The following is a 12,478-nucleotide window of genomic DNA, read 5'->3' on the forward strand; positions in this document are numbered from 1 at the left end:
CATATAATGTATTTAAAGTTTACATTAAACTTCTTCTGATGGCTGTATTACTCTAACGCATCTTAATAACTGTAGTCTCCTTGAGATCATTTGATTGTCCCATGGATTAAAGTTACAAAACAATACAGCAATTTCACAAACGATAAAATTTTATGATACAATGGGAGAACCAGTCCCACAGCTCCTCACTGATATTTAGACTTGCTCTAAGCCTGATCTCTTAACATTACTCTACAACCTGGGCCATTAATAACCGAAAACAACTGCTCAAGATTAACTAAAACAGGCCATCAATCAAATTATATTAACGACGATACTTACTTACATTAACTAATAATATCTTATTACACATGCAAATGCGATAAGCAATGAGAACAGTTTGAATATAATCAATTGTGAGTCATAATTAACGCATCTATCTTTCATAAACATGATTGGCGGCTGAATGATTAACGAGCATTTGACCCATGTTTACGCAAATGTGTTGCCTCAGCCAAAACGTCAAACCCAGCTTGTCCCAGTGGACATATTACCATCGTCTGGTGCTTATTTTTCTCCTCAGCAGCAACGTTAATCAGTCATCGGACGCCCTCCCCCCCCCCTTGGTCCTCCCCTATTGTTGATCAACAACATGGGAAGTAAACCACGAGAACTTCTCCCAATAATTTATTCCACTCCCGCGTTCTCAGACACTCAGAGGCCGTTTGCCCTGAAGAGGAAATTTACCACCTGGATGCCACTATTTATCTGCATTTCCGTCTGGATCTCTGAAAGCCAGCATGTGTTCGGGGGACCAGATATTTCTAAACAAATGGGAACACATCTTAGTGACATGATATCTTCATTCTGTATTATGCAATGACAGGAATTATTCATATCTTTATGCATTATTAATTTATCTTTTTATATCAAAATATCTGAATATCAAAATCTCGAAATAAGTTACGAAACTAAACATCTCCATTGTGTTTTGTTTAGATTTTAGGTATCTTGATTTGATAAGTATTATATTGGGCGATTGCTGTTGATGCTGAACGATAAAGTGCTAATCTTGAACGATAATGACCGAGACTGAACTCGGTAACTTATATCAGAGTCACATACTATATATTGGATAATCTCCTAGTTCCTTGCCTGCAACGCGTAATGGGGTCATCATTAATTATTTTTTGTTTTCCTTCCATTCTGACCTCTCCCACTTCTCTTTCACTTCTCCTCCACCTCACTCCTTCCCTCACTTCTCTCTCCTTCCTCATATCATTCAATTTCAACATCAGTCTTCCGTTCCAATGCCCTCTTCCTCATCCTCTATCCGACCTTCTCTCTTGCTCAACAACCCTCCCTATCCCCTGTCCCCAACCCCTTCCTCCACTCCATCCCCCTCCCACTTCTTCCCTTCACTCTTCCCCTCCCTGTACCTCCACCCCCTCCTACCCTTGCTTCCTGACCATCAGCTTGGGGTGTCATGGTCACTGACTTTCAACTACCAGTCAACTCAAGGACACAGCAGGGTTCTGATTGATATCCTGGGAACACAGGGGTCACCTGAGCGGCAGTCAGGCTGCAGGCTATCACCTTGCACCAGGAGAAAACCATTTCAGTTAATTAGACGAGCGTACCAAAAGGTAATTGTAGCTTAACAAGTCAGCACTTCCGCGCAGACTCTTCGATGTTATTTAGTATTTTTTAAAGGTGGTTATATCGTGATCTTTAAACAATTAAAACAACTTTGTATGTACATAATAGTTTTTCCTCAAATTGGAAAAGTCAGGTGTGCTATTTTCTTGCTAATTGGCCATTCTCGACTTTCTTCTTAACGTTCATTAGGAAAACAAATTAAATGATCCTGAGAAGAAAATAGTGTATTTTTTCTAGTAGTTGATTATAAGAAACATCATATGTCATATCCAAAATAGCATTAATTCTTTAGAAAATCTTACAAGAAATAGTAAAATCTTCAAAGGAACTCACAAAAGGCATTTGAGCCAAACAAGTTGGTTTTTGGGAGTCTTATGAAGCCGAGAAACGAAAAGAACAGTGCAATAAGCTGCATCGTGTATTTACGACGCGATTAAAGAAAATACATTTCGTTTCATTAGATGTCTTAAGCCTACAAGTTGGTGCCGACCCTTAAAGACTCATTTACCAAGTTTAACATTGTAATGAAAATCTGTCATTTTTTAAAATATAAATCATTGACAACATATGATATAATTTTGTGTATAGTTAATACTAGGGTAGATCATATTTGGTATTTCTTATTTGTTAGTAATTATTTTTATTTGAGGTATGTGGGTGAACAACCCGTCCTTGACTCACGTGAGTCACGAGTAAAGTGACTCACGTTCAATTCGTGACTCGTTCATGTTCAATTCGTCCTCTAGAATAGTACATCCCACTTAGACATATAAACCTCCCCTCCCCTCCCCCTACAAAAAAAAAAAAAGAAAAAAAAATCGGACCAAAAAATCATAGTGGCCCATAAAATTGACGTGATGTCTCGTTTTCTGTTAGCTGCTTCCCAGTTAGGTTAGGTTCGCGTAATTTAGTACATCAGTTTGGTGACGCTGTGAACGCTTGAGAGGCCGGGCTGCATAAACAGGGAAGGTGGCAGCCGCATTAACGGGCTTATGAGAACGAGCTGAACATGTATACAGCTTCCACACTTGAGAACTCTAAACATTCGAATCATATTATTATTTTCGAACATGCGGTGATTCGAAGTGTGTATATATATATATATATATATATATATATATATATATATATATATATATATATATATATATATATATATATATATATATATATATATATATATATGTCGTACCTAGTAGCCAGAACGCACTTCTCAGCCTACTATGCAAGGCCCGATTTGCCTAATAGGCCAAGTTTTCATGAACTAATGCTTTTTTCACTACCTAACCTACCTAACCTAACCTAACCTAACATTTTCGGCTACCTAACGTAACCTAACCTATAAAGATAGGTTAGGTTAGGTTAGGTAGGGTTGGTTACGTTCGGTCATATATCTACGTTAATTCTAACGCCAATAAAAAAAAAATTGACCTCATACATAATGAAATGGGTAGCTTTATCATTTCATAAGAAAAAAATTATAGAAAATATATAAATTCAGGAAAACTTGGCTTATTAGGCAAATTGGGCCTTGCATAGCAGGCCGAGAAGTGCGTTCTGGCTACTAGGTACGACATATATATATATATATATATATATATATATATATATATATATATATATATTAATGCTTGTTAATCCAATCACCAACCCCCCCCCCCCTGTATATTATTGAGGAACAATTTACACTTTGCACAACAGATTACGTTCGAACTTTTCATAGACAGTGCAACAGAACAGAGAACAGAACAGAGGTTTCTTCCTGTCTTCTAGTTCCGTCTATCAAAGCTCTTCTCCTAGGTGCTGCAAATGAAAATAATTTTCAACTGAACCTAAACACCTAACCTAATATAATCTAGGCTTAACTATTTAAAGAATCTTAATATATAATGTTATATGAGAAAATAACGATTTTTAAATACATCGTTAGAGTTAATAAATGCATGTACTGGCCGCAGCTTGAACGAGCTTAGTTGCAAGACCGGTTGATGAGTCATCGCTCGAAGGAAGTGTCTTATGCATACTTTTTCAACAAATATTAGATTTTAATTTCTTTTTGAGGCACATTAGAAAACCTTTGCTCTTCTGGGAAGATGATTTTTATTTACAAAGAACATTCCTAGGAATCAAAGTATCGAATGCTTAAATATAACAAAACTTACGAAATTCCTTTCTAACACTTGACAAAAGTTCTTTAACGCTTTATTTCCTGCTTCGTGCCCTCATTATTTTCCCGAAGACCAGGGGCCAGATTCACGAAAGCACTTACGAACCTGTACATCTTTTCTCAATCTTTGGCGGCTTTGTTTACAGTTATTAAACAGTTAATGAGCTCCGAAGCACCAGGAGGCTGTTTATAACAATAACAACAGTTAAATGGCAAGTTTTCATGCTTGTAAACTGTTTAATAAATGAAACCAAAGCCGTCAAAGATTGAGGAAAGATGTAAACGTTCGTAAGTGCTTGCGTAAGTCCTTTCGTGAATCTGGCCCCAGATCCAACCCCGCCTAAAACAAACAGAAAATTAATTCTTATCGTGAAATTCAATCGCTTATTTGCCGCAATCGGCAAGGCAAGTTGCACATAAATCACTACAAAACAATCGACAGCATTTCGTTCTTTCGAATTCCTGTCAGCGATGTGTCTAGGAGCCACCAAGCCTCTCCTGATTTGTACCTGAAATCACAAAATAAATGGAACGCAAACACTGCTCCGGGAATGGCAGGAGGAGAAAGGTTTTACCTCACCGCAATTCTCAACGCTGCCTCGGAATTCAACAGTCACTTGCTTTCATTGACTGTGTGTGTGTGTGTGTGTGTGTGTGTGTGTGTGTGTGTGTGTGTGTGTGTGTGTGTGTGTGTGTGTGTGTGTGTGTACTCATCTAATTGTGGTTGTTGTGTTTGAGCTTCGGCTCTTTGGTCCCTGTCAATCAACCGGTATACAGATTTCTAAGCCTGTTGGGCTCTATAGAGCCTATTAGCCGATATGTGTGTACTCACCAATTTTTATTTGTAGAACTAAGCTTCAGCTTTTGGTCGCAGGCACTTGCCAGTCCTCTTATGCAATGGCTGCCGACTTCTCGAATTATATTCACTTCTAATAGTAAATGGTGATTACCTTCTATTACCTTCTTTACTAGTTAATTACATTTCCCATTATTCTTACGCTAAATGAGTGTTTTCTCGTATCTATTAACCTCATCTGTCTTTAGCGTTCATCATGTTCTCTTGGTTATTTGGAATCCATTTTAAACTTACTCTCTGTTTTGACTTTGTGTATGTAGTCACATATACTCACCAATATAGGTTTGTGGGGCGAAGATTAGTTCTTGGATACCGCCTTTCACTTTCCAGTCGCCTTGTGCAATAACTGCCAAAGCTTGCAGTTTTGGGCGATATATACTAATCCTCTTTTGGAATATTTAGTTGCTTAATGAAATTGTTTTCTTGTGATATATATTTACATTTAAAATTGCGTGTTAGATTACTTGGGTTGGTTATAATTGCTTAATTGTAGTTATAGGGAGAGAACTTCGCTCGTTATCTCCTGTCTTGTTCATAAATGTTATCAAATTTGCATTACAAACTAGTGGCAGTTTTAGCACAGGATAATTCTCTCCTGAAGGCCGATCACAAATTATATTCTTTCTATATCGTTGTTTCTCGATCTAATACCTCATGTCTTCTAGGTATGTTTAGGGTAGGAAGTAAAAAAAAAACAATTTTACAAATTTCTCCAGCCTGTTATAACTATATATATTGTGATCATGTCCTCAAGTTTCCTTAATCCCAGCTCTCCACAGTGGCCAACTGTCTGTGTCTATAGCTACACATGCCTTCGTAACATTACATACGTCATCCCACACAACAAACAACAAACAAACGAATAAATTAAGATATAATTCCACTCACTGCTTTTGCTCGTCTCAAACCCTGCATACCTTCAAGATTCTGCTGTAAATAAAATGTGTTTTGGTGAGTGTGTGACTGCCTTAGTATTTCGCACTGCATATAAATAAGCTCGTATATAATAATGCAAATTGTATTCGTAATTAAACTAGCAGGCTGAATTCATGAATGATTCACTCCTTTGATGGAGGACGCTGTGGATCTCCGGTGAACTGGGAAGAGGGAAAGTGAAGGCGTTGAAGCGAGATACAAAAGCTGAGGAATTCCCTGGGATTATATAGGATCGGTGTAATACGCAAATACTCGACAGAAGAAACTCAAAACGGGACAGAGATCACAACAATGACAGAAACATCTCAAAACGGGGTGAGGGAGGTCACAGTAATGACAGAAAGATCTCAAAGTGAAAGGAAAGAGAGAGATCTCAGAAACAACAAAATGATTTCAAAGCAGGGAGAGAGATCATAGGAATACTAGATAGATCTCAAGATTTACAGAAGAGGCTCAGAGCTGTCAAAAGATTCTGAACTGACATATGAGACACATAACAAACATAAGAGAGTGTACATGCTTGGCTCAGAGAAAAACAAGAAAGATTTAGAACAGGAAAAGGCGGCTTAACTCTCATGGGAAAGGTTCATAAGCAGGACAGTGGGCTTGGAACAATCAAAAGAAACTAACTTTTTTAATGTAATCAGAACTAAACAAAGCAAAAAGATCTATAGAAGACACACAACTGATAAAGTACCTCAGATCTAACAGAAAAAAATATAGAACTGATCAAATATATGTAACTTGCACGAATGGGACTCAGACCAGACAAGAGGGACTGAGAACCGATAGAATGGACTGAAAACAGAAGGCATTCAAAACAGACAGAAGGGACTCAGAAAAGTCAGAAGGTACCCATAATCTGCAGAAATAACTCAGAACTTGAAGAAGAAGCTCAGAGATAACATCAGAAGCAAGGTACCGACATAGTTTTCACAATGGGAAAGAAAAAACACAATGTGACTAAGAAAACACGAAAGGAATAGCTCATAACCGATTAAGAGTATAGGAACCGAAAGAAAGGGATTCAGAACTCACGTAAATTGTACATAAAACTAACAGAAAATATAAAGAATCTCCAAAACAGATTCAGAACGCTCAAAATGATATTCAGAATCGACAGAAGGAATACAGAACCAACATATACAATTCAGTACCAACAGCTGTGTCAGAGTAATGAAAGAGATCATTTGTGAGTAAGGAACACGCAAAATTTACAGAAAAATAAGGAAGCGTCAGAAAAGCAAACTAAACTGATGCCAATAAAAAGTAACACTTACAAATCAGACACAAAAGGGGGGGCCAATGTTGACATTGGTAACAAGAGTGAGAAAAATTCTAGATTTGACCGGAATAGGAATTTTTGTTTGTATGCAATGGATATAGTGTTGAGAGAGAGAGAGAGAGAGAGAGAGAGAGAGAGAGAGAGAGAGAGAGAGAGAGAGAGAGAGAGAGAGAGAGAGAGAGAGAGAGAGAGAGAGAGAGTGAGTCTACTGAGAAGACATCTGCGATCATTGAGACAATAATGGTGATCTGAGATTCATTTGTTGGATAGTTTGAGAACCTTATATAACAGAGGAGACTGTTGTTTGTGAAAGTAAGGAGAGCTGATAATCTGCATTTCCTAGGTCAAGAATAAAGAGAATGGTTTGGTTTACCGATGAATTGGAGAAGGAAAAAGGGTCAGTGAAGACAGTAAACACAGGTGGTGTCTAGGGAAGTAGTAATGTGAATAACATTTCTGAAAATTTGATTAGTCTGTCGAAAAAAAATTGTCTAGACCAATGCTACTGAAATTTTGTAAGTTAGATATGAAAGAAAAACAAGGCCTGTGGTCGATGGAGTAGGTTTTGAATGGAAGAAAGGCGGTTAAATACGATGAAAAGAAGAATTTATTTGACAAACAGATGAAAACTGAAAATATCACAATAACGAGGCGCGAAATAAATGAACCAACCAGCACAGTAAAGAGCAATGACAGTAACGAAGTTTGGGTCCATCCTCCACATTATCAAGTTACGTCAAGGACGACGGGAAGCAACTTTCAAAGAAGAGGAATTTACAGAGAACCGGAGGTAAAGATATATAAAGATCTCAGAAGTAATCATGAACAACTAACTTTATCAGGTTGATAACAGGTAAAAAAGAGACTGTAAACGTCACTCTGCAGAGGCTTGTGGTTGCATAGAGAGTAACTGGCTTTAAGTATGTGGTAACGAACCGGAAGAAAAGGAAATTGGAAGATAGATTCCCATTCAGCTGTCGAGTGGGGTTAAGCTTAAGGCCTAACAACAGTGGTAAGTGTTATTAAATCCAGATTCATCTCTGTGTAAGTTCAGGGTTAGGATTAAGACCTATCGAATGCGAAGGGGTTATTAAGGCCCAACTGAGCTGTGAGTGGCTTTAGCGTTTATATATATGGCGAAGTAGATAGTGGTATACTCTCTTATCTCCAGTATTGCGTTTCGCCACCTATCCAATATCCTTTCTCTCCTTCCCCTTTTAATTCCACTTCCTTCCCTTTAATTCCTTTCCCTTTCTTCTCTCATTTGATCTCCCATTCCATCTTCTGGCCTCTTTCTCCTCCTCCCCCTTCCGTTCTTCCCTCCTATATTCCTTCCTCTCCCTCCTCCTCAATTCATCTCCCAACCCATTAATTCCTCTCCCATCCCCCCCCTTTCCATACTCCCTAGCAGATGGCATCTCGCCAGACTTAACATAGTGTGGTTTGTGTTGGTGTCGGGAGGACATGCTGCCTGTGTTGCTCTTAATATTGTGGGCAAACTGTCGCCAGCTTCCACGACTCTCAACCGACTCCTTGCGTGCGTGTGTGTGTGTGTGTGTGTGTGTGTGTGTGTGTGTGTGTGTGTGTGTACTCACCTATTTGTACTCACCTATTTGTGCTTGCGGGGGTTGAGCTTTGGCTCTTTGGTCCCACCTTTCAACTGTCAATCAACTGTGTACAGATTCCTGAGCCTACTGGGCTCTATCATATCTACATTTAAAACTGTGTATGGAGTCAGCCTCCACCACATCACTGCCTAATGCATTCCATCCGTTAACTACTCTGACACTGAAAAAGTTCCTTCTAACGTCTCTGTGGCTCATGTGAGTACTCAGTTTCCACCTGTGTCCCACCTGTGTGTGTGTGTGTGTGTGTGTGTGTGTGTGTGTGTACCTCCCCTCACCCCACCCACATCCCCAAAGAAAAATCAAAACTAAAGTCCATGCCAAGCCCCATTCAGTCGAGTTAAAAAAAACAAAGGTTTGAATGAAATTGGTACAGGCATTCTGCTGCGAAGGGGAATGGTGTTCACGTATCTAACTATACTTACCTAGGTGTACCTTGCAGGGTCTCTCTTGGTTACTTTTCTAAAAGAGTGACTCCCGGCACTAGAGCCTCCTAACATTCCTTCCAAATTATGCAGGTGATGAGTCACAATAACGTGGCTGAAGTATGTTGACCAGACCACACACTAGAAGGTGAAAGGACGACGACGTTTCGGTCCGTCCTGGACCATTCTCAAGTCGATTGTGCGCTACAAATATATTCCACAATCGACTTGAGAATGGTCCAGGACGGACCGAAACGTCGTCGTCCTTTCACCTTCTAGTGTGTGGTCTGGTCAACGATAATATAATTATTTTGGAACCGGGAAAAGGTCCTATACCTGTATTAAACCGTCCAGGAAAAATATACTCAGACTTAAGTGTTAATATCTTTTGTGTAAACACATTTTAGAACGACGAACAATATTTTCAATAATTAAACGAGCTAAATTTAACTTGGAAATTCCAAATAAAAACAAAAATGAACATGATCACTATGATTGATGGTTCAACGAAGAGTAGTAATACTCAACGTTTAAAGGGGGGGTTTAATATTAATACCTTCCAAATATATTCCAGCCTATGTACATCAGCATGCTAATGCCATTAAGCTGAATTCGAGAAATCCATGTACAAAAAATACCTTTTTTTTTACTGAAATGTTATATACATGTCCCCAAAAGGACATTAATTAAGAGGCTTTTATGTATTAAATACATAAAACAGTGGAAATAATTAGCAGTTTCCTTCCTTCCTTAGAGTCATTATGACAGAGGAGCTTTTTTTTTTTTTACCCCCAGCCAGGAAGGCGGTCGAGGTGGTGTTGATGAGATCATGAAAGCCTCTTTGTCTGTCTCGACTGACTTTTGAAGGACTTGACGTCTTTCTCTCTCTCTCTGGAGATAATGGATGACCTCAAGCTTTTTTATCTTTTTTTGTGTCTTTCCCAGTGCGACGATGAAGGTGTTGAGGGACTGGTTCTGTCTACGTCGGCTACAGCTGCTCCTCCTCCTGCGTCTGGCAGGTAAGGTGACAACGTTGTCGTACTGCAATGTATGTTACGGGTCCTGCCTGCACGTATTGGGTACAATGTCCTTTCACTTCGCCTTTTTAACGTCCACTCTCTATATTTTTACATATATTTATTAAATTTTCGGGGCCATTGCATTTTTAATAACGATATCAAAACATATCTTCAACAGTGCCTTGCTATGTTCCCGTTCACTTGGTGTTATTAAAACGACAACTTTTCAATCCATCAAGGAAACAATTTATTTTCATAAATGTTATATTTTAAAACTTTTCGTTGCCCCTGTCTTGTTAGGGAAAGGATGCGACCTTAATTTTATAATTATTTTTCATTATGTCTTGACACTGGATCGACATTATATCTTAGCTCCTACGCCAGGCAGGGCGATGGGTTCATCGTCGTGTTGACGTCGTGTTTCTCAAGGCTTCTCAAAGGAGTTGTCGCGCCGGAAAATATAAAATATTTTAAATATAAAATTGTTCACAGTGTGCTGTCTGCTCTGTAAGCTTGATTTTTATTAAAGCTGTGTTCTTTACTGTCGGCTGTTTTGTTCACTGTAAGCTGTTTTGTTCACTGTAAGCTGTATTGTTCACTGTCAGCCGTTTTGTTCACTGTAAGCTGTTTTGTTCACTGTAAGCTGTTTTGTTCACTGTAAGCTGTATTGCTCACTGTAAGCTGTATGTTTCACTGAAAGCTGTATTCTTATCCGTAAGTTGACTTCTTCACTGTTAACTAGATTCTTCATTGTAAGTTGTATTTTTAATTGTAAGCTGTATTGTACACTGTAAGCTTTATTCTTCACTGTAAGCTGTATTCTTCACTGTAAGCTGTATTCTTCACTGTAAGCTGTATTCTTCACTGTAAGCTGTATTCTTCACTGTAAACACCAACATATCTCTGCGGCTCGCCTTATAACACACTGTTTAAGTTACGCTGTGGAAGTCATCGTAAATGCACGCAGTGTTAAACAATGGAGAGATAAGATACCTGATAACGCTCCATTGACGTGTAAAGACCTTTTGTGATAATGAACTTTAGCTTCTTCCTCCTCCATTAACTCTTCGTTCTTAAAACTCCTCTTGCCCTCTCCTCCCTCTCCCTCTCCGTCTCTTTCTCTCTCTCACATCCCCTTAACTCCTCCTTGCTCCTTTCATCTACCTTTCATCTCCTTCATCCAAGTCTATCGTCTGCATTTCACACAGGTGGGAGCTTCATTCATGACAGTCTGAGAACCTGTTCCACGGACACAGTCTGAGAACCTGTTCCACGGACACAGTCTGAGAACCTGTTCCACGGACACAGTCTGAGAACCTGTTCCACGGACACAGTCTGAGAACCTGTTCCACGGACACAGTCTGGGAACCTGTTCCATGGACACAGTCTTGAGAACCTGTTCCACGGACACAGTCTGAGAACCTGTTCCACGGACACAGTCTGAGAACCTGTTCCACGGACACAGTCTGTGAACCTGTTCCACGGACACAGTCTGTGAACCTGTTCCACGGACACATTTCTCCCTAGTCCTCGTGGACAGTAGCTCCAGTCATGACCCATATATGAAGGCTATTGACTGCCTCATCGTCATTCCAGCTGCCGATAATTACGATACCCATTATGGGGCAGAGCGAGGCTAGAAGAATGGGGGGGTTTTGAGAGTGTAATCAGAGAGAGTATGCCGGGCGGAAGGTAGTTAGTGTATCAGGATGTGCCCTGGGTAGTTTCCTTGAACTAGAGGAGACTCCCTCGATCTCCTTGCATGTCGGAAACGCTTTGGCTTCTCAGTTCCTGAAGAGAAATTCCCTCCCTTGTGGGAGGGAATTTCTCTTCACCCTAGAGTTGGGATGAGAAGGAAAGAGAGGGAGGGGTTGGGAGAAGAGGAAAGGAGAGAAGTGAAGTGAGGAGAAAGGAGGGAAGGTACCTTAACCACTAGACCACACTGACTGTACAAAAATCTTGGTAGTCGTGAGACTATTTATCCAAGATCCGACAGCACTCGGTGGTCAACTTGGGCATTGATACTTCATCGAATCACCTCACTTGGTCGGGCCACGTGAGCAACACAAATGCTCGAATGCATTTGCATTCAAGCTCAAATAAAGCTTGAATGGTTCCCAAGCCAATATGCAACTGAAAACTATATCAAGCAAAACTTTCTATTTCTATATCTATGAGTGTTGTGTGTGTGTGTGTGTAATTACCTAAGTGTAATTACCTAAGTGTAATTACCTAAGTGTAGTTACAGGATGAGAGCTACGCTCGTGGTGTCCCGTCTTCCCAGCACTCTTTGTCATGTGTTTGTGTGTGTTTGTGTGTGTGTGTGTGTGTGTGTGTGTGTGTGTGTGTGTGTGTGTGTGTGTGTGTGTGTGTGTGTGTGTGTTTGTACGGTAGATTAGAATGTATCATTTTATTTAAAATAATATTGAATATTTTAACAAACATAAAACACATACAGTTCTTATATATTTGTTCCTGACAAAATCCAACGACCGCCACGCCACACACATGAACACGAGTAAAATTC

General features: G+C 39.5%; 2 protein-coding genes across 3 annotated transcripts in view; one reads left to right on the forward strand and one right to left on the reverse strand.

Moving 5' to 3' along the window:
* Positions 1-12,478, reverse strand: part of LOC123769092 (uncharacterized) — a 306,856-nt gene that overhangs the window by 97,141 nt on the left and 197,237 nt on the right. The gene's annotated exons all lie outside the window — the stretch shown is intronic.
* Positions 1-12,478, forward strand: part of LOC123768985 (lachesin) — a 99,664-nt gene that overhangs the window by 30,887 nt on the left and 56,299 nt on the right. For both annotated transcript variants that reach the window (XM_069309171.1, XM_045759905.2), the window contains exon 3: positions 9,878-9,951. In XM_069309171.1, coding sequence (XP_069165272.1) covers positions 9,885-9,951 — 67 coding nt within the window. In that variant the 5' untranslated portion in view covers positions 9,878-9,884. The remainder of the gene's footprint in view (positions 1-9,877; positions 9,952-12,478) is intronic.

The sequence above is a fragment of the Procambarus clarkii genome, chromosome 64 (assembly GCF_040958095.1).
Source record: "Procambarus clarkii isolate CNS0578487 chromosome 64, FALCON_Pclarkii_2.0, whole genome shotgun sequence".
Taxonomy (NCBI): domain Eukaryota; kingdom Metazoa; phylum Arthropoda; class Malacostraca; order Decapoda; family Cambaridae; genus Procambarus; species Procambarus clarkii.